This window comes from Vulpes lagopus, chromosome 12, assembly GCF_018345385.1.
Source record: "Vulpes lagopus strain Blue_001 chromosome 12, ASM1834538v1, whole genome shotgun sequence".
NCBI lineage: Eukaryota > Metazoa > Chordata > Mammalia > Carnivora > Canidae > Vulpes > Vulpes lagopus.
Genome location: NC_054835.1, coordinates 59,002,346 through 59,024,568, shown reverse-complemented (window position 1 = coordinate 59,024,568; position 22,223 = coordinate 59,002,346). Strand labels below are relative to the sequence as shown.

General features: G+C 48.3%; 1 protein-coding gene across 2 annotated transcripts in view; it reads right to left on the bottom strand.

The window, feature by feature from the left end:
* Positions 1 to 22,223, bottom strand: part of RPTOR (regulatory associated protein of MTOR complex 1) — a 330,129-nt gene that overhangs the window by 259,913 nt on the left and 47,993 nt on the right. Inside the window, exons 1-2 of one of the 2 annotated variants that reach the window (XM_041723780.1) lie at positions 7,776 to 7,868; positions 523 to 625 (exon numbers count right to left, since the gene is read on the bottom strand). In XM_041723780.1, coding sequence (XP_041579714.1) covers positions 523 to 625; positions 7,776 to 7,853 — 181 coding nt within the window. In that variant the 5' untranslated portion in view covers positions 7,854 to 7,868. Of the gene's footprint in view, positions 1 to 522; positions 626 to 7,775; positions 7,869 to 22,223 lie in introns of those variants that run through there. The other variant, XM_041723779.1, reaches the window with a different exon arrangement.

Genomic DNA, 22,223 nt, shown 5'->3' with positions numbered 1-22,223 from the left:
TAAAAAGGAAAAGCCAGGTGATTATATCATAGATGCTGAGAGCACATTTTGTAAGATTCGGCACGGGTTCTTGACAGAAACAGTCAGCAGATGAAAAAACATCACGCTGAATGGTGAGAGCAGAGCGAGTGAAGGTCGTGCACCCCGCCCGTCTCAACACTGCCCCGGGAAGCACTGGGCACTCCGGGCATGCCTTCCTCAGGGAGAACCAGGACTCCTGGCAACACACACAGGAAACAGCCCGGAACTACTATCACATGCAAATTTAAAGAAGAAAATGCTATAATCCAATAATCACTACTTATTAATTTTCCTTGAAACACTCTGTGTGGGACAAATCATGACTTAAAGGTTCTAGACGTCCAAAAAGAAATGAAACTCTCAGATTCACAAAAAAACAGTGCCAGCCTCCAGCAGACTCAGCCTTGGTCAGTGGGGGGCAAGCCCGGCCCAGCCCAGAGCGTATAGGGATGCTGCAGGCCATGGCCACGAGGCCATGACAGACAGAGGGGCCACACTTACCGATCCAGCACTCCAAACGTGCACAGGGGGTGGTCTTCACCACATCTGGAGGGTCCACGCCGACATTCAGGCACAAAACTAAGGCAACACTGACCGTCTTCATCTGGAAACACAATAGAAACAGCGACCATTTCAATATGCATCCCATTGACACACTCTTCCAGGCTCAGAGATGTCCGCAGAACACACGAAGCCCTGTCCCCACCATTGGCCTCTCCAACTGGCTTCCATTCACCCAGTACCTGTGCCGCCCCCATGGTGCCACACCAGTAACCTCCTTCCTGGAGGGGTTTTGGAGTAAAGTGGACAGAAGGGAAGAGGTCCGTGTCAGGGAGGCTTCCACAGGCTTCCTTTATGATACATTTCCAGAAACAGAATTATTTGACTAAAAAATATTAAGGCACTTGCTACATTCTGCCAAAATCCTCTGCAAAAATAGTGTACAAACTTACACTCTGACCAGGTTATGCTACTCTCATTATTTGAAGTCATTAATGATTTGATGAGAGAAAAACTGCCATATTGATTCAGTTACCATTCTTTCAGTATTAGTAACACTGGGTATTTCTTCAAATGTGTATTCACTGTTTATAAATTTTATGTTCTGTGGATTTCCTTTTTTTTTTTAATTTTTATTTATTTATGATAGTCAAAGAGAGAGAGAGAGAGAGAGAGAGAGAGAGAGAGGCAGAGACACAGGCAGAGGGAGAAGCAGGCTCCATGCACCGGGAACCTGATGTGGGATTCGATCCGGGGTCTCCAGGATCGCGCCCTGGGCCAAAGGCCGGCGCCAAACCGCTGCGCCACCCAGGGATCCCTGGATTTCCTATTCATGCTTATATACCACTACACCGGCATTAGTGACTAATTCTGATTGATTTCATGTACTCTTTACATACTCAAGACTGCATCCACATTATTTGTTGCAAAGATTCCCCTAGTCTGGCGTTTACCATCTGATTCATTTCCTGCTTCTTGACGCACAAAGCCTTGGTTCTATCATCTGGTACAGCTTCCTGCACACCTGTTCCTTCTCCAGCCACCTAGTATGGGGAATGTCAGCCCTACCTACGTAGCGGCTCAAGCCAGAAACCTGGAGCTCATCCTTCAAACATTTACTGAGCATCTACTAGGTGCCGATCACTATTTTTAGGTGGTGAGGAGACATCAGTAAATCAAAGAAACAAAGATCTCAGTGGGGGTAGGGGGTGGGGTGGGGATACACTTCAAACAGGTGAGAGGACTCTGGGCTGAGTTACCAGCCTGGACCCCTCCCCTGTTCCTGAACGCCAGAGCCCACCCCTGACTCCTCGCCCCATCTGTTTTATCCTGTCTCCTAAATGCCTCCTGGGCCTGTCCCCTTGGCTATCCCCGCTCCTGACCATACAGCCGCTCCCCCGCTGCCCCCTCCCCAGGGCGGGCTCCATGCTGCAGCAGAAGCATACCTCTTCACACACATCTCCTCGCTGGCCTGCTCTGTCCGTCCCGAACCTTCAAGATTTACGTTTGAACTGCTCAACATGCATCAAAATCTTGAAAGCCCAACTCCTGCTAAGCACGCCACACGCCTGCCACGGCCCCATCCTCAGTGGCTCCAGGTCCTCAGCCCACTTGGCATGACCTCGGGGCCTCCCAGCCACAGCTCCCTCGGCCTGGAAGGCTGCCTCTCCCACTCCACCGACTCAGACTCACCTTTGCGGTTTCCGTGCAGACAGCCATTTCTCAAGGAGCTTGCCCCCAAACCCCGGCAGGCGCACCACTGCCACGCACCGTGCTCTCCCGCTGCCAGAGCTCTCGGACCTAGGCTCCCCAACCCACGATGAGAGGGGACCTACGTGGATGCCAACTCCCGGCGCACAGCAGAGCTCAGGCCCTCCGTACTCACTAAGGGCATTTCTTCATGGTGTTTTGATATGTTTTACGTTTAACCCTTCAAGCTACCTGGAGGTTGCTGTGGTATATGACACAAGGGGATTAATTCCTGTCTCAAAAAACTAGCCAATCGCACACCAATTCCCTGCTAAATAATCTCCCCCAAACTCAGTAAGTTTGTATGACTCCTGTAACATATATAAATTTCCAGATAGACCAGATCCTACTTCAGGCTAACTGAATTTATCCCATCATCCCATCAACCAATACTTCTGGCACCACGCTGATTTAAGTCATTTATTTTTACAACATCTCACAATGCTTGGGAGAGGAGGTTTCCTTCCTCACAATCTTTTTTAAGCTTTTACTTAGCTATATTTATATTCATCTCTTTTTTTCCCAAATTAATCAGTTCTTCAATTTTTTAATCCCATAGAGACTTTGACTAAAGTTGCATTAAACTGCATATTGATAACACTCAGTATTTTAAATTATTTTCTTTGATCTGATAATTCCACATTATGAGAATCTGTCAGAGAAAAATACCCCAAAAATAATAAAGGGGAAGTCTGTATGTATAAAGATTTCTTTCACAGCATTTTTTATTCTGAGTGCAAGTAGAAATGACTTAAATTTTAAGTGAATAAAGGAATGTTTAAGCATGCCATTATATTCTAACAGAATAACACTTAAATTCTTATAATGTTAAATGAAAAAAATTGATCCAAAATACCAAAAAAAGCATATTAAACATATTAATTAATTTTGGCAAGAAGTGATAACCTCCTAATACTTGATTTTTCCATATAGGAACACAGTATGTTTGTCCATTTATTCGAGTCTTCTTTTAATTTTTGTCAGTACTCCTTTCTTCGTTTTCTCCACTAAGAAGTCCTGCATGTTTCTTTTTGGATTATTCCTCAACACATCATGGGTATTTGGGGGAAGTGTGCTTCTACACATGCATTCTCCCCATCGTGTTTCTTACAGGAGCCACTGACACCTTTGCTGCCACTATGTTAAACTCCTTATTAAATGTCACTGCTTCCTGGTGGTCCCCTACAGGGCCTGTGAGTTGACAAAGATACCACGTACAAACAACGAGTCCATCCTGTCCTTTCCAACGGTTCATTCCTCTCCCGTTTCAGGTCTTAGGCATTGCCCACAACTTCCAAAATAGTATTGCTAATGAGTACAGAACGTGGCAGTGGCGATCCTCGCGCTGGTTTTAATGAGCCGTCATGAGTGTTTCCTCATGAGGTGCGCGGGCGATGACAGCGAACACACATATCGCCCACCTTCCCAAAGTTCGTGTTAGCGCGTTTCCCGGTGATGGAAGATCTCCCAGTGGAAGTCCTGATGCACCTGTTTCCGATAACCGAAAGAAATCCAAAGAGGATTTTTACTTTTCCGAGAAAAGGCAAGAAGTGGAAAGGCGTGCAGAGTTGGTTCTGCAGGCAGCCAGCGTGGAGGCAGTGCCCCCCAAGCTGCGAGCGGGGGACCCCGGAGCTCCTTCCCTGGGGGCCACCCGAGGCATCTCAAGTCCAGCCCCCAGGTTCTGAGCTGTGTCTGTCAGTGTGTGGGCTTTATCTCCATTTACTGTGTGCGGCACCAGCAAGATGTGTCCCTAAGGTATCAGAAGAGCCTGAGAGGTTATTTTTTGGGGTCTAGGGATGCTCAACATTTTTTTTTCCACATGAATTAATGGTAATTATTTCTCTCAGGAAAGGTCTCATAGGAACATACTGCTTTTGGATAGCGGGGAAACTCGTGTAATCTTTATCATATCAAGAAAGGATTCCTGTGTTCAAAACAGAATTTAAAGTGTGGGGAGGGGAGAGTATTTAGTCTTAAAAAAAGCAGTCATTAATGATAAATCACTTTCTATAGGAGCTGCACGCCTGCTGCCAGAGACACACCGAAGAGAACAGTGTCTTCCTGCGGACGTGTGCCAGCATCTCCTAGTTATGAACCATAAAAAACAAATGGTCCCTTTATCGTCAGGAGAAAGGGCAAAAAATCAATCAGAAAATGGTAATAGTTATTGTTTTTCTTAGTCATTCTCCAATATTTAAGTGACCAGTATCAATAATCCCATACAGTTGATCAATTATCTTACAGCAAACTCAGCCTTGCAGGAGAAGCTGCTTCAAACTAGAAGTTCCATGGAAACATCTCGGTGGCCTTCCTTTGGTGAGTAATACTAACAGCTGTCCCATGACATTTTTAAAGCAAGGGGTTCTCCTCTGCTCTGACACCGGGTACCTAGGTCACCCCCCGGAGTGAGCTCCAAGCCACCTGGCTCGTCCCTGAGCCCGCTGTGGGAAGCCCCCTGGAGAAAACCATCTTTCTCTAGGGATCTGGTCGCATTTTCAAAAGGATTGCCTGCCCCTGCCAAAGTACAACGGGTCTCTGTAGCCTGACCCTGTCCTCAATCTGCGAGGGGACATGCTCCTAAACCATCAGGTTCCTTTCACAAAGTCCAGCTGAGGGAGTGACACTCAGCGGGCTAGTTTAAGGAATGCTGACCCCCTGGGCCTCAGGTCTGGTCGGCGCCTCTGCACAGAGGGCCTCCCCGCAGCCAGCCCTGTGCCCAGAGAGGACGGGAGAGAGCCGCTCCTCGGGGAACACGTGCTCAGTGAGCCCCCACGCTCCCCCTTGTGCCTCAGGGACTCAGGGCAGGCCTTATGCTCGGTCACATCTGACATTTCTTTTTTATTTCTTTTTTTTCTTTTTTTTTTTCTTTTAAAGATTTTATTTATTTATTCATGATAGTCACACACAGAGAGAGAGAGAGAGAGAGAGAGGCAGAGACACAGGCAGAGGGAGAAGCAGGCTCCATGCACCAGGAGCCCGACGTGGGATTCAATCCCGGGTCTCCAGGATGGCACCCTGGGCCAAAGGCAGGCGCCAAACCGCTGCACCACCCAGGGATCCCACATCTGACATTTCTGAGCAAGAGCCACCTCCACTTACTCAAGCTCACCCCCTAACAGGCAGAGGGTCAAGCAACATGAGCTCTCTGGCCATTCTAATCCTTTCCTAAAGGGTCCTGACCCAGATGCTCACATCCCCACCTGCTTTTCTAGCATACCTGCTTTTTCTTCTAACCCTCCCTGGGGTCAGGGAGGTGGTACAGGATGTGGCAGAGATGGGGCAGGGATGTGGCAGGGATGCGGCAGGGATGGGGCAAGGTGTCCGCACAGTACCCAGCAGCCCCAATCATGGTCCCACCTCTCCCTCCTCAGCCAATGCTCCAAAACATTACATTCCCTCAACCTCTACGACCACACTTAATTGGCTTAAAAACACAATTCTCAAATTATCTCTGATTTAATTATAAAATTATTATGTCTGAAGCTCTCCCAAGTGCTTAGAACTATAAATGGAAGCCCAACGATCACCGTTTAGTCCCTCGAAACACTAAAGGGCCCCAGGACCCCATGCCTGTCACCAAGCACAGGCTTGTGAGCAACAGTAGGGCACGGCCCTCAGTGTGATATTAGCTCCATTGACCGGAGGTCATCTGATTCGCCCTTGCTCATACAATATACACTGTTCCTACAACCCGAGTTACACCTTTTTAAGAAAACAAAAAAGGTCTCCAGGATATATTGACATGTGGATTAGAAAAATGTATCTGGCCTAACCAATTTAATTCCACCAGTGGGCAAAAGACATTACCAGTGAATATCCTTAAACCAATCAAATGTGTCTTGTGTTCCCTTGCAAATTTTAATAGCGTTGGCCTGATTCCAAATGTGGTAAGTTTTAAATTCTAAGCTATACCCCAAAGTGCCTTTTTGGTATTTTATTTTCATTTTTCATTCCAAAAATTCCAGATTAATGTTTTTTAATAACACAGTTACAGCATTAAGAGAATTTAAGGGCTATGAAATTTAATGTGCCAGAAACTGCGTAAGAGTATATAAAATAACCATTTTAGACTTTAAAACATTTGTTCTCCAGTGCAATATAATTGAAGAGGATAGTTCTATCCCCAGAGGTTAATTCTGAATTTGAAAAGAGTATCATTTTGAGAAGCTATCAAACATTAAGTGATCATTAAAAACATGTGACCTTGGACTTGTCAGTCAATTCCAATCACTCCTGAACAATGCTCCAACCCTTAAGGTGAGTGGGTATGGATGACTGCTCAGGGCCCGAGAACTTCTCCAATCCCGAGCTCTGGCTCCAGACCGGGGCTCTCCAGCAGCATCCCCACGGGTGGCACGGGTGGCACGGAGCATTCTGCCTTAAGGCTCTGAGCCCAGCCCAATGGCCTCAACCACAGCTTGGACGTGAGTGGGAGCGGCGGGGGAGAGTCCAGCAGGAGGACCGGGCACTGCTGAAAAGTCTGGCCAGGGTCCTGTCATACCATCCTCTGGCACCAGGTGTGTTTCGAAATTCAAAGTGTTTCAGACTTACAAAAGGATAGTATGGTACGTAACTCAAATCTCACAGCATACACCCAAAAGGGTCTGTCTGCAACAACAGCCAGTATTGAAAACTATTAAAATTTCCACAGTGAAATGCACAAATATCCACTCTCCGGGGAATAAAGACTATCAACAGCCTCAGCCCAGGTCACATCCGCTTTGCTGTAGACGAGCTGTGAAAACCTCTCCAGTGTTCAGAGCTGGCTACCTTCAGAACTGCAGACGAGCGCCTGCGGACCCAATCACCACCCCGACTTGAAAACCCCTGTATCCCCAAGTGTGTGTCACATCACTGATTAAAAATACATTAATGCCTGCCACCACGCAAAGAATTTGAAACAAAATCACAAGGGATGCCTTTGTTTCCTCCTACTTAACTGATTTGATAAACCATATATACTTTAAAAGATACAGTTGATCAAGTGGTACAATCAAATCTGAATATAAATTCACAGGCTTACACACAATGACACCCAAGCCGATGTGCAGAATGAAGAAAGCACATATGTGTTAAACTGGCCAATCACGGCTTCCCGCTCCCCATACTGAGAGCCTGGCTCACTCATCCTTCCCGACAAACACAAGCGGGCGTAAAGGAAAATAAACAGGAAGCGAGGCTGGGGTTTGCCACAACATCCACTATCCCCCGCCTGGCTGAGGCAAAGCCACCCAATTCCCAGCAGTGCTCGTTAAGATTCAGAGCATCAAGCAAAAACTTTGAGCAGAGTCGAAGCTACACAAATGCATAATTTATAAAGGAAGTCAGAAACTAGAACATAGAGCAAACAGAGCAAATACACCACGAGGGGGGGCGGGGGGCAAGTCGAAAAAAAGGAAAAACAGGTTTGCCTCCTAACTCCCCCCCCCCCCAAAGCCTGCTAGAAAGAAGTGAACAGCAAACCTAGCAAGAAGCACATCAAATGGAATTTCTGGGCCCCAAACCTGCAACACAACACAAGATCCTCGTCGCCAGCCGCCCAGGAACCTGGCGATTCCCCATCTGCATATTCCTTTGTTCATTTCAGCTGGAGCCCGAGCCAGCGAGGTTCTTAAATTTATGAGTCCGTTCCCTACCTTCAGCCAGAAAACTAATTTAGCTTTCAGCTCTCTTTTTTGAGGCTAAATTCTCTCTATAGTTCCCTGCATTAAAACCTGCCTCCACTCCTATAAGGCAGGCTAATGAAAGGGAAGAGACAACGGGTAATTTTCCAACATGGAAAAATCAGAAAGTCTCGTTCTGGACCGTGTGTGCCAGAGCGCTCCTTTCCCACCTCTCCGACCCCCTCCGGACTGCCCAGCACGCTCACTTCCCACATCACAGGCCCTTGAGAAATTCAGGTCTCGGAAAATCAAATTAAAGAGCTGCACACAAAATAGGTTTATTATAGAGATCACAACTGCCTTAGACAAACTAAAGAAATCCCTTCCTGAAAAGAGCTCTATACTGAAACTCTTTATGATCCCTTCATGAAACAAGTGGTCTTATTGGTGCCACCTCCGCCAACCTGAGCATGGGGGGAGGGGGTGTCTGTCAGCGACATGCCCCCCTCCCCACCTCTGAGAAGCCACCTTCTCACACTAGAGAGCTGAGAGAGGGGCAAGAATGACTTTTTTGCCTTTTCTTCTAACACCGTATGGGGTGAAAGTTTAAAAAAAAAAATCTAATTACCAGTATCCTTATCTAACAACTGAAAATAAAAATACCTTGTCACAGAGGGATACTGTGAAAATATATATGCTCACAAATTAATTCTAAATAGTTCAACAATATAAACTCTAAATATGCTAAATTCAAATGCTATGGAAGCCTACGGGTCAGGCTCAAAGGGCATAATTAAATGGCATATATTAAATGATGCCATCTGTTACATGATGGAACATTATAGTGCCTTTAAAAACATATTTTCAGGGGTGCCTGGCTGGCTCAGTTAAGCTTCCAACTCTTGGTTTTGGCTCAGATCATGATCTCAGGGTTCTGAGATGGAGCCCCACATCGGGCTCCAAGCTCAGCAGGGAGCCGGCTTAAGATTTTTCTCTCCCCAGCCCCTCCTCCTCTTTAAAAATAAATAAATCTTTAAAAAAACAAACAAACGTATTTTCAGGTTTCACAAGTCTGTTGGTGGGCTCCACTGGTAAATGGGTAAACTCTGTAGTGTGTGAATTATATCTCAACAAAGCTATTTAAAAAGGATGTGTTTTCAAGGACTGGTAAGTGGCAGGGGAGGCACCCAAACATAACGTGAGTGAAAAGAGGAAGGTGCAAAACCACATCCACATAATTATTATTCCAAGTGTGTAAACACATACATACAGAGGACGCAGAATAAAAAACAAGTTGTCACAAGTGGTTTCCATCTCTGAGGAGTGGAAAGTGTGGATGATTCCTCTCTTCTTTGTATCTGGCCCTTCTATGTATTTCCAAATTCTCCACCATAAACAAGTTATTTCTAGAAGCAAAGGGGAAAGTCAGCTATTATTACAATAGCCAAGGATTTCTTGTGTGTGTGCACGTGTGCATGCGTGTGTGTGTGTGTGTGTGTGTGTGTGTGATTTTTATTACATTCTGAAGAAAGAGAAAACAGCTTGTTGGGCTAGCTGAAGCTTAGACTAGTATCCAAGGCAACGAGCGCTCTGGGATCGTGAGAGGAAATGTAATGTAGGCCACAGTGAGCATGCTCACAAAGAGAGCCCCGTTCTCAGTCCCAAGCATTCCAACCACACGGAATATGGCCTCGTGATCCAGAAATACCTGCTCCTGGCAAAGCAAGTACAGCGAAGGGCTCCCATCTCTCTTTCCTCTACTCCTTCCCGGGTTAGAGCACACGATAAAGCCCACTGCTAAAATTTCTTTCTTGGGAATGAGATTTTCCTTCAATAAATGGATTGATTTCAAGTCTATTTAGAGAGTTCTTTTATTTGATAAGACACTGGGTCATTGCTTTTCCAATCCTAATGTAAATTAGAATCAGCAGCATCACCATGGGAGCAAGTCATTCGTTCAGGACTAACTTTTCTTCCACTCTTCATTATCCAGCAGTATGATACCTGGGACACACATTTCATAAAAACAATCCCAAGGCAAACAAAACTACACAGAGCTCCCATGCTGGCTGAAGACATGCACCTGAGGTGGCTGAACACCCTGATAACAGGCATTTCACAGTGCCAAAATCCAAGCATGCGAAGGGGGGCTATTTCCTTCTGCTCCCATCCCGTGTCCTGTTGAGCCGACATACCTGATGAAGCAGCTCTCACAGGTCCACAGCTCCATGTGGAGAGCATGGTGGACCATGGAGCCCTGCAGGGGGTCACAGCCCCATGAAAGCTGTGAGGCACAGCACAGCTTGGGGGGCTCCCAGGAACTCCCCCTGACCATGGAAAGGAAGGGAGGTCTGGTGTGGTAAAAGAGGAAGGCCTGCACAAGGTGTGGCAAGTGTGCAAAGGGACAAGAACCAAAAAGAAAAAAAAAACTTCTACCTCAGAGAGAACAGTTGATAGCATGTGCAGCTACAGGCTGTGAGCAACGAAAGGCACAGGCCCATCGAGTCTGCACACTGACACCCCGATGCTCCCACAGGGAAAGAATGCAGCAGACATCTTGGCAACTTCCTACACTATGGGTGTTACCCTCCCAAGGGAGAAAATAAAGCAAATGTGAGTTGGACTCTTGCAGTGAAGGGGCTTGCTTGTGGCTTACACTCCTCCAGCTATGCCAACCTACCCCTCCACCGGGAGCCACGTGGCAGGGGCACATCTTGAGGGTGGCAGTAGAAGGTGTCTCCCAAAGTCCCAGCTGTTCAGCCCCTCTGGGGTCTTCATAACTTCAGGATCTGGCTCTGAGTCCTCCCAGAGATCCAACAACAAATTCCTTTTCTGCGTCACCTTGCATGGATTCTGACGGCTGTAACTAAGAACCCTGAGGCTCTACAGCCGAACCATCACTGGAGTTAAGGAAATAAGCATCTTGTAATAATCACCTGCTTGGGGGTCATCATACCTGGGATGTGTGGGAACTGAGGACACCCAGATTTGCCAAGATGCCGTTATCCCAAGTGGGACCTCGACCTCAAGCAGACTAGCTGACCACTTCTAAGGGAGACAAGAAGGGAACGAAAGGTCACAAGTGAGCCATCAATGAACCACCACCATCAAGAATCTTCCCAGACCCTGGACACTGTCTGAAGCTACCCAAGGAGGCACCTTGATCTCACAGTACTTTGGATCTAAAATTGGTGCTGGCATCTCCTTACTGCTGGACGATGGAACAAGAGCCACACAGCCTGCAGCGCACTGGAGCAGGAACGGAGGACAGTGCTGGGGAGGGAGAAGCTGCACAGCAGGCCACCTACAGCAGGCGGCCAGTGGCTCCCCCTGCCACCGGCTATCGGACAAAGGCTTAGCAAGCCTCACCTTCATAAAAAAACGTCAGAACGCCCCCCCCCCATGACCCAATTATTCATAAGAATTCTAAGTGAGAAATGACCACAGGATAGGGCCACAGGTGGAAAGAATCATAAACATGAAGTAATAAATATCAACATTTCAACTTCTCTCAAAGTCCCGCAGGTGAAGGTGACAAACCACGAGCTTCCTCGGGGCTGCTGGCTGCTAAGCCAGCTGAAAGCAAGCCCAGGTCTATAGCCAAGCCCGGAATTCAAAATCACGGACGAGCAGTGCCACATCTTCACCCACTGCTTCAAAGCAGGAGTTAGGATCTGAGCAGTGAGGTGTCTCCTACAGCCTGCCATTCACTACATATACTTCTGCTTGACACGCTTGCAACTCTGCCCAAAATGTTTTGTCTTCAACATTCTCCATCTGCTCTGCTCTCAGAAGCCGCTGCAAAAACACACAACGTACCCAAATGCAGAAGGGCCACATCTCGCCACCATGGCACCATGCACGGACAAAGCCAAGCCTCACCTAAAAACCCAGGTCTACAAATTTGGTGGGTTTTCTGCTACCAACCAAGCTCAAGGATCAGTCCGGAAGGAGCCATAAAAATCACTGACAATCCCAACAAAACTTATGATTTGAAAGACAAGGAAAGAAAGCAAGCTAGGTGAGTGCTAATGGCAAAAACTCTCCTCTTAAAAATTTTAAAGAAAAATCCAAGTGGAACCTCAAAAACACTTAGAATGACTATTTTTCCTTTAAAAAAACAAAAAGCAAAACCAATTTCAAAAGTGAATGACACTCCTTTCAGGGAACATTTCAAACATGAATCACAGTAAGTCCTCTGAACCTTCCCCAGGGAGGCCACTTCACTGCCACCTTGCTGTGCCCCCCACCGACCAACCAGGCCTCTCAGACCACAGCACCAAGCTCAGGGAGCATTTATTCATGGGGGTGGGGGGGCTCTGGACTGTGGGCAAGTCCACCTCACCTGGTCACCTTTGAAGCTCTAGGCCTTGGGGCCCTTGCCGACCAGAGGAAGGTCCTGACTAAATGTGGGGAAGAGAGAGAGAGTGTCTGCTTTTTCAGAAGCTAGATGACAATCAAGGACATCAAGGACCCCCACACACACTACTCCAGCGGTATCTTTGGGGGCTCTCCACAAATACCAGGAAGAAAGTCGATATTCTTCTCAAGTCCTGTGAAAGGAAATCCACCTGCTATAGCCAGCCCTGGGGACGGAGACAGCGTGGGGATGGATAGCTCATCATCTGCACAGGCACCGACACAGAATGCAGGGCCCAGCTGAAATCTTAATGCCACTTCAGTAACGCTTCCCACTGTGAAACCAGAGAGAATTTCCCGAATCCAATGTGTTCTTCCCGGAAGTGTCCATACATAAATGCTATTGCACATTAACTGTAAGCATAAAAAGGAAGGCATGAGAGGTAGGGGTCTAAGTATTCATTTCAAATGTCTTCCTCAAATGGCTGCAGCATGGGAGGTAGTCATGGGTTCAGAGGATGTGACAGGAAGGGCTTAGAACTCACCCTATCTGACACGAAGGGAACAGCTTTGCAAAAGAGTGACACTCAACCTAGGTCTGAGGAGAGACTTTGCAGGCCAGCAAGCGGTGCCAGGAAGCACAGGTCACAGCAGCAGAGGTGGAGGATGGCTGGGCTCTCCAGGAGGAGTGGGGCCGGGAGGGCACACCTGCCATGCTGAGGGGGTGTGCTTCACCTACAGGAATGGGCTGCACGGGGGATCCCTGGCTCTGGGGAGCTGTTGTGACGCTTCTGAGCTATGACATTTCAGGTACTTTTGGTTCTTTTTATAAATACACTCATGCACTAATATATATTATTTTGCCCTTAAAATTTCCACCCACAATTTTATGGCCTTACATCTTTGACAATGATTTTCAAATCAAATTAAAAGTTCAAAGAAAAGTACTCCTATCATCACAAGATATAAGCTTCAAAGAACAAAAATCAGTCACAAAGAGAAAATTAGGAATCAGAATGGCTTCAGAGATCTCAAACGGAAAGAAAGCAAAGCAGATTTCCAACCTAGAATTTCATAACTAGATAATCGATTAAATGTGATGAGAGTAAAATTAAGGCTCCTATAAAAAGCCCGTCCAATTTTAAATGATAGAGAAGAGGATGGTGTACTCAGTTACAAGCAGATTCACGAACACAATGTGGAGCCATCACCAACACACTGGCATTCTGGCCCAAAAGCCTGAACCTGAACATAACTGTACAACCAGTTGGACCCCTTCTTCAAAAAGTCAACGTTGTTTAAAAAAAAAAAAAAAAAAAGGTTCTCAATTTGGAAAAGACGAAAGAACCATAAACCATTATAACAGAACTTGGCTTTCAAAACCGCTATGAGAGATGTCTTGAAACACCCGGGCAGATGTGGGCACAGATGAGGCATGAGACGGCAATGAGGACGCAGAGCTGACTCGAGGGAGTGACCTCAGGGTTGGGGTCATGCAGGAGGGCATGTGCCCACAGGTGTTCTGAGTTCAGATGACTCAAAAACACAAGGGGAGGAAAAGAGCCAATAGGGCAAACTGTGAACAACCCTGGATCTAAGTGGAAGATACAACGTTGTGCATCCCCCCCTACTTCTGACTGTCCTAGCTGAATGACGGCTGCTGCAAACAGAATGGAGGCCACCTCGTTAAGAAAACAAAACTGATCCCAACAAGAACTCCAGCAAAAATACATTCTGTTTAAAAAAAAAATTCGGGATCCCTGGGTGGTGCAGCGGTTTAGCGCCTGCCTTTGGCCCGGGGCGCGATCCTGGAGACCCGGGATCGAATCCCACGTCGGGCTCCTGGTGCATGGAGCCTGCTTCTCCCTCTGCCTGTGTCTCTCTCTGCCTCTCTCTCTCTCTCTGTGACTATCATAAATAAATAAAAATTTAAAAAATTAAAAAAAAAATTCTGTTGCTTCAAACTAGCTTCCAGGTAAATTATTTTAGTTTCCACGAAAGGATAAATTCTGGAAACCATTACAAGGCCCACACGGTGCATATGTCTGTGCCACTCCAAAATTCTAGAAGAAGAGCAAGGGTGCTGTTGCACGCTTTCTGCCATTCTTGCTAAACTGATATGAGGCATATGGCACCTTCAGTCCAGAACTAAGGCTGTGTTGGAGAACTTTCTCGGTTTTCCTTCAGGGGTGAATTCTAACATGTCAGGAAAGGCCACACTTCCTCTGGCCTCCTCTATATCCGGGACAGAGGATGCTCCTTCTAGGTGCTTCTGACACTGGCCCAGTGACCCCACATCTCACTCACCCCTCCCACTAACCAACAAGAACCACCCGGGAGTGCAGCCCCGAGACCACCACCGGCTGCCCCCTCCACAGCACACCCGGAATCAGATCCCACCCCGCCGTTATCTGACCATGCCACCCTGAGGGCAGGCGGCATTACAGCCTCCTCGGGTTATAATTACTAGTCAAGTAGATGAAGCCCACTGAACCCTTCTTATGAACAACAACAAAAACACTTGCTCACTTTAATGAGCAATCGTAATTGACAACAATGGGAACATTATACGTTACATGAACAAAATTCAGAAATGTTTTCCGTCTATATCATCATTATGTTGTATAATTGAGCTTTTGCTGCACGTACCCAGAATAGGAAATGTTTTACATTTTGCTTAGCTGACTGTATAATGAACGTAGTAACACTGAACAGATACGTGGGGGGAGCCTGAGGAGGAGGAGGAGGGGATGGGGTGGGGGGAGAGGCCACCTCCCCCTTGAAGTTCTCTCCTGTGGTTTACCCTCTTGGCCTCTCTCTCTCTTCCTCTCTCCCTCTCCCTCTTTTTCTCTTTCGGTCACCATCCCCTGCTTCTCACCCATCCCAAATCTGTCCCACATGCCTCATCCCCTGTGTCACTGAAAGGCACTGCCAATCACTCAGCTATAAAGCCTGGAGACTTCACCCCACGTCCTGGTGTGTGACAACCAAACTGACGTCCACTCTGCACGTTCTCCATCGCCCTGGTTCACTGCCATAGTCCAGGCCTCCGCTCGGCGTCCTTCACCACAGCAGCACATTCTCAACTGCTCCCCTCCTACCTGGCCTCTTCCGTCTGTCTGTGCCTCCTAAGCGGACCGTCCAGGCGAGCCAGGCCATCCCCCCGAGGCACCCTGGCAGAGGTCCTGAGCCTGCGAGACGTGGCTCTGCCTCCTGTGCCGGCTACTCGTGCACCTGTACGCAGGCCTTGCTCACAATCCCCAAGGCTGCTGACGCCCTCGCGTGCTCCAGCCTTTCTTCGCCCGGAACACCCTTCGCTCCACCACTTGCTCCACAAACTCCTGAAAACCTCTGCCCAGCCCGAGCGACCCACCTCTGGTCTGTCCTCCCGAGGCCCTCGCAGGCCATGGGAGCCCCATGCTGGGTTCCCTGAGGGGCACCGCGGGCCCAGCCCAAGATAGAGACTCTACAAAGGACACCCGAGACCACTCTCCAGGGCCGCCGCCGCCCACGCACACCCCGTGAGCCCACGGCACAGGAGCCTCCGTCACTGGCGGGAGCCTACCACGGTTGCCAAGCATGCCGTGGAGGGAGAAGGCTGAGGATCACTGGCCAGGCCGCCGCGTGCTCCACGGCGGAGGAGAGCTCCCGCGCCTGGTGCCAGGCGTGCCTCCACTCTGCACACAGAGCAGGCCGCTCCGGGTGACTTGGTACGGTGACCGCGGCACTGCTGCCAGGACGGTGATGAATGATGGTTTCACACCTGCGTACCATCTACTCCAAGGCCCTGTAGTGTTTCAGAAAGTTACCAAGACTAGAAGCACCCACACGTGTGTGAGAAAGTGGCACGTATCACAGACGTGGCAACAGAAGAACGAGGAGGAAAAAGAGGCTTTGATAGCTAACCCTACGTGTGGGAGAAAAAACTAGAACTCTACTGCAGACTTCAGATAGGCTGTAGACCGAAACCTGAAAAGCAAACCTGAAAACATTTAGAAAACAAAGTGCAAAACAGCTTTAGGGCCCTTGGGCAGGGAGTGGGTGTACAAATGGGTGAGAAGAGTCTGCAGCCACACACAGCACAGGTGGGAAACATGATGAAGCTGGTGCAGACACACAGAACTTCCACACACACACATGCACCCTGAATGCAGATCTAGGGAAAATGTCCACCTACCAATACATACAACCAAAGTGTTAGCAATTTTCCTGTTAAAAAAGGGAAGAAGGGCAGCCCAGGTGGCTCAGCGGTTTAGTGCTGCCTTCGGCCCAGGGTGCAATCCTGGAGACCCGGGATTGAGTCCCCTGTCGGGCTCCCTGCGTGGGGCCTGCTTCTCCTTCTGCCTGTATTTCTGCCTCTGTGTGTGTGTGTGTGTGTGTCTCTCATGAATAAACAAACAAACAAATAAATAAATAAATCTTTTTTAAAAAAGGGAAAACTAAGAAATAAGATGCAATACAAAAAAAGAGCAAAAACTACAATTTCCAAAATAAAAACCCTAAGATGGCCACATGCACCCAACCTAATATTTCTCAGGGAAATTCAGACAAGATAATATTTCACACCATGGTAGTATTTGGAAAAAAACAAAACACACTTTCAAGTCCAGAATACCTAAAATTAGCAAGGCTGTGGTTAATCTGGAGCCCTCATTCTGGGACATGGGAGCACTGATGTGCTTTCTCTCTGGGTGAGTTCTGGCAACGTGATTGACCAAATACACACACCTACAAACTCAATTCATTTTAGGTAAACACCCTAGAGAAACTCTCTCACCTGGCTTTTTAAGTTTTACCTATTTAAGTAGCATTATAATGAAAATTGTATTTTCTTATTGTGAACAAGGGTTTAATTAACTTAAAAAGGGACAAAGATAGAGAATACTTAAACATGTGGCACCCAGACAGGACCATGTCTCCAAGGGCCCCAGTGACTGGCATCCAGGGGTCAAATCCTCTAAATGAGCAGTACCTAAATAATGAGGTGGGAGAGATACAAAGTCAAATTAACTTTATATACATGTACATACTCCATAAGAAATTTTAGGGAAATGATGGGCAAAATACTGGTTTTGGAGTCAGACACACTGAGTTTAAATCCTGATTCAACCACTAAAGGGCTACACTAGAAAGCGGGTAAGGTTACAAAAATAATAGTCAACTAGTAAACTAAAATAAATAGCAATTAAAAACTATTGATCAATGAGATTAGAACCATTAAATATTTTTTATCAACACTATAGTTTTGGATCCAAAATCGCCTTCTATTCTAACTAAAACATGACACCATCAATAGCCAGAGAGTAATAAAATTTTCATACAGCTTTCAGTCAGTAAAAAGTCAAAGAAAGCCCCAGGACTGTAGGCATGCTATCTTACTGTGCACGCACATCACACTCAGCTGCTAATACATAATCTACAGCCATCCTTACTTTGCTGCTTCTATAATGGGTCTTTTCCTTGTTAGATCAGAAATCTTTAAGTATTCCCTCTAGAAATCTGGAGTTGAGTTTCAATCAGAGAATGGCTTTCCAGATTGCTAAGAGGTATCATTTGTAGGTGGATATGTGATACAACCTCCTCCACACACACACATACACACACACAGAGACCTTTAAATGCAAGAATGAATGGGCAGGTTGGCATGTGGGTAGGTAAACAGGTAGATAGATAAATAGATAAAAATAAATAGATAAATAGATAAGTGAATAAATGGATAGGTATATACTATTACATAGAGAAAGAGATAATGAGTAAATGGATGGGTGGTGGAATGGACTGACTGATTTTGAGTGGACACATTGATAGGCAAATAGATAATGCATAAATAAATGGGTGGGTAGGTAGGATAGACAGGCAGAAGCCTGAAATTTGCCTTAGGCAAATAATTTCCCACAGTGTCACCTGTAAAACAAAATCATACAAATACAAGCGACAACAGAACTATTCCCAAAGTCCAAATTAATCAAGTCCTTGAACTGTCAATCATGAAGAAGACTGCTCATAACTGCACCCGTATTTCCAGACCACATGAGAAACTTTTAGTAGGTAAGGACACGACCTCCTTTAAAAATGTACTGATAAGAAACACCCACAGAAAAGAAGGGCCCATGTGCGACATACCTACCACCTACTGAAACCTTGAACTTCACGATTCACATTTCAAATACTTGGATAATAGGATGGCAAGACCCAGAGGCAGAGCAGTTCCCAATTACAGCTATGGTCTGCTCTAGAGCTAGTCCACCCCTAGGGACACAGGCCTGGACAGGACAGCCCCCACCACGAACTGTGAACAGATGGAGAGAGCGCTGGGTCCTTTCTCTACGTAACTTTTCATTTCCAAACACAGGTATACTGCCTCTATCGTGTATTTCCAGAACTGTAGCTGGGGAAGAGGGATGCCCAGGTGATCCCAACCAGGACTTAACCCCCCACTCTGTTCATTCTGCAGCCAGCACACCCCGTGTGTCTGGAGCAGTCACTGGACAAGAGACGTAAGGCAGTCCATCCAAGCACACGCTTCCACTCTGGACACCACTCTAGCTGCCAGGGCACAGCTACACAAGGACCCTGCCCAGGGCTCTCAGGTGCCAATCGATGCATTTTCATGGCCTCTGAAAGGCTGGGAAGGGTTTCACATTGCATCTGCTCTGTCATCTACCATCTCCCCACATTTTTTCCCTTCACCTCCAAAAACATGAGACCGGCACGGTCCCATCGCTGTTGTCACAAAACTATTATTCTGTCAAAGACTAAGATCAAATCCCAAGCTGTCCATATTTTGACTCTGAAATACTACAATACAACTACTGTCTTTCCTTCCTCTTTGGCTGCAACTTTAACCTTGGGTCCAGCAACACCTGCCCTTAACCCTCCAGCTCCAGGGCCGCTTGAGAGCATCATAAGCTATGGACCAACCTCAAGACCTGGATTATACTAACCCTTACTTAGCTGTATTCTAGTTGAATACAAGAAAGTCAGTCCACCAAAGTCCTGATTCTCTAGACCCCACACTGAGAGTTGACCTCCATCTCAGAACAGACTGAGGAGCCGGACTGGGGCAAGGCAGGAGAGGCTCCGCGGAACTCCTGGGGCCAGCCCACTCCATGCTTCCAGGACTGCAGGCAGCCTGTAATGCAACTATGTCTTACAGGTAATTAATACTCAGCCACAACTCAATGCCATTCTCACAAGAACAACTCTGCCAGCATTCAGTGCTTGCATAGAACACAAGCTCAGCAAAGTTCCATTTCTTTCCAGGGCTTAACATGAAATGCTAAAAAACTAAGTCTTTTTCTTCTCCCAACATACCACTACTTCCCTTTTGCGGCTACAGTTGTATACCGGTAGTCAGTTGGAACTGGCTTCATGTTTCTGGGATATTTTGTTTCTGCCAAGTACAGGGTGCCTACATGACCAGCCCCAATAAAGATGCTGGGTGCTGAGCCCCTAAGGAGCTTCCCTGGTTGGCAACATCCCACACACGTTGTCCTAACTCATTCTCAGGAGAGGCAGGCATGTCCAGATACTGCCTAGGGAGAGGACCCTTGGAAGCCTGTCCCTGTATCCCCCAGACCCCACTCTATGCTCCTCTCTTCCCTTTCTGGTTTTGCTGCCTCCTCTCTCCAAGGTTATCATGGCCATGAGTACACCCGACTAACTCCTGGAGTCCTGCTAGTGAACCATCGGAAGAGGGGGTGGCCTTCGGGACCTCTGACCACATGTAACCTATTATTTGTACAACCAAACACTGGTCAGCATTTCTCCCCATCATTCCCTCAACCCTTCAAAGGATACACCAATCCCTCCCAACTGCCAGCTTTCCTACAAATAGCACTGAATGGGTCAGAAGGTATCCTATCCCCCAGGCTCCTAATTTTAATGCAATGCATATTAGTACTCGATTATAAACCAGACCTTCAATTAGATCTTCTGCTCTGAAAAAAAGCCACCATCTGTGCCAAATCCCCCTCACATTGCTCTCACAGTTTCTCGATACTTTTCTCTTGGTGTGACAGCAGAGTAAGCTAGATTTACTCAACAACATCCACAGGTCAGATTGCCTAGATAAAAGTGAGATTGCGTTGCTGGAAGACATGTTTCTCATAACAAAAATACACGGCCTCATGCGTGAGGCAGGCCGCAGATCCGACCCCTGTAAAGCCCCTACTTCTCACTGTGGTTCAGGAAGAATCCTCAAGCACGTGAGTAGGAAAAGCACACGGTGCGAGGTAGAACAAGCGGAACACCCCAGGTAAGGTCAGAGGTCTCCACCCGTGGCAGAACTAGGGAATGACACCCCTCGGAAGCGGACAGACACCACGGCACACAGGAGGAGGTGCCCCTCACTCCGCAAGGCCCCCTGCAGTCAGGTCCCCATCACGCACAGGTACCTGCCACCAGGTGGTGACAGAGGGCTCCGCATCCCCTGGCTGAACATCACACCGCCCCACTGGGTGGGGACTCTAGGGGTCAGAAATCTAGGAAGGGCCAAAGGGGCAGCTGTCTCTGCTCAACAACGTCTGGGGCCTCAGCTGGCAAGACACAAAAACTGCTGATGACTTGTGGAACCACCTGGAAGCTTCCTCTCTGACACGTCAATAGGAACATCCAGTGGGCTGGTCAGGGCTTCCTCAAGGCTGGTGGGTTGGGCCCAAGCACAAGTGTCCCTGAGAGAACCCGACAGAAGCTGTGCTGTCTGTAGCCCCCGAGACATAGCGCACTGTTTCTACCCCGGTCACAGCAGACCTCGGCCCAAGGCAAGGGAAAGGGACGTGGCCCCTCAATGGCAGGAGGGTCACAGCGACCGTCCAGGGACAGCATGTGGGGTGGGAGCCGCTGTGAGGTCCATCTAGAAAATACAACCCACCAGGCTACCCTCTGGCCCCACGTCACATGCTTCCAGTGCAAAATGCACCCACAGCTCCCCGGCCCCCCAGGACCCACGGAACTACCGGTCGGCCTGAACCTGGGCCTCCTGGTCTACATCACGTGCAGAGCCCTGGGAGGCCCCTCACACGTTCCCTCCGACCACAGCCCCAGGGCCGCCGGGAGGCAGCGGGAGTTCCCTGAACCAAAGAAAGTAGCCCACACTCGCAGCCAGGCGCGTTCCAGGCCTGCTTGCCCCCTCGGAAGCGCGGGGGCCGGGCCTCTCAGGCCCTGCTGCCTCGGTTTCTTCCAGCCCAAGCAGACACATCACTTCCTTACAGGCTCTGTGGGCTTCGGGAGCGCCCGTTCACAACCCACTCTTGCACACAAGCACGCCGGCTCCACCTGCGTCCGGAGCGTCCCCTGCCGCGGGAACAGTGAGCACGCGCCCCCCTTTCATCTGAGGACCCTTCTCCTGGGGAGGGCGCTGGGAACGAGGAGGGGCTTTATGTGTGAGCCCAGCAAGCCCTGTCTCTTCACGCTCAAGAGTGTTCCTCACCGCTCCCCCACCCCCGCCTCCTCTCCAACTGGCACTGGCACCAAGCAGCAGCCAGGTGGCACTTTGCGTGTTCTGCCCAGAAACCCCCTGACCTAGGTCAGCAGGTTCACCGAGGGCACAGCATGTGTTCCCCACTTGGCTGGCCCCAGTGACAAGAAGCCAACTTGCCACCACCACAACAGGGACCCCGTACAGTCTGCAATTACACGCTCCCTCTGTTCTGTCTAGGGGTGGCCGAGTCCGACCCCACCAGGCATCGCCCACCAAGACTGAGGAGGAGAAAGACACCACGCACTACCCCCAAGCCATACTAGCTTCTGCCCTCCACACGGTCCCAGAGCCAACACCACAGGCTTTAGGGTTTTAATATGGCAACACCAGCTCCAGCTTCCCAAACGTGTTCCACCATCCCCCCTTCCTAGTGGTATAAAATAACCCTGTTACTACTCTCAGAGCCGCACGTCAAGCACTGAGGAAGGGCCCTGCAGGGACTGCCCATGTCCACTCCGCAGGTCTGGGGTGAGCATCGGCTGGGGGCTGCGTACCCTCCACGGGCTTTC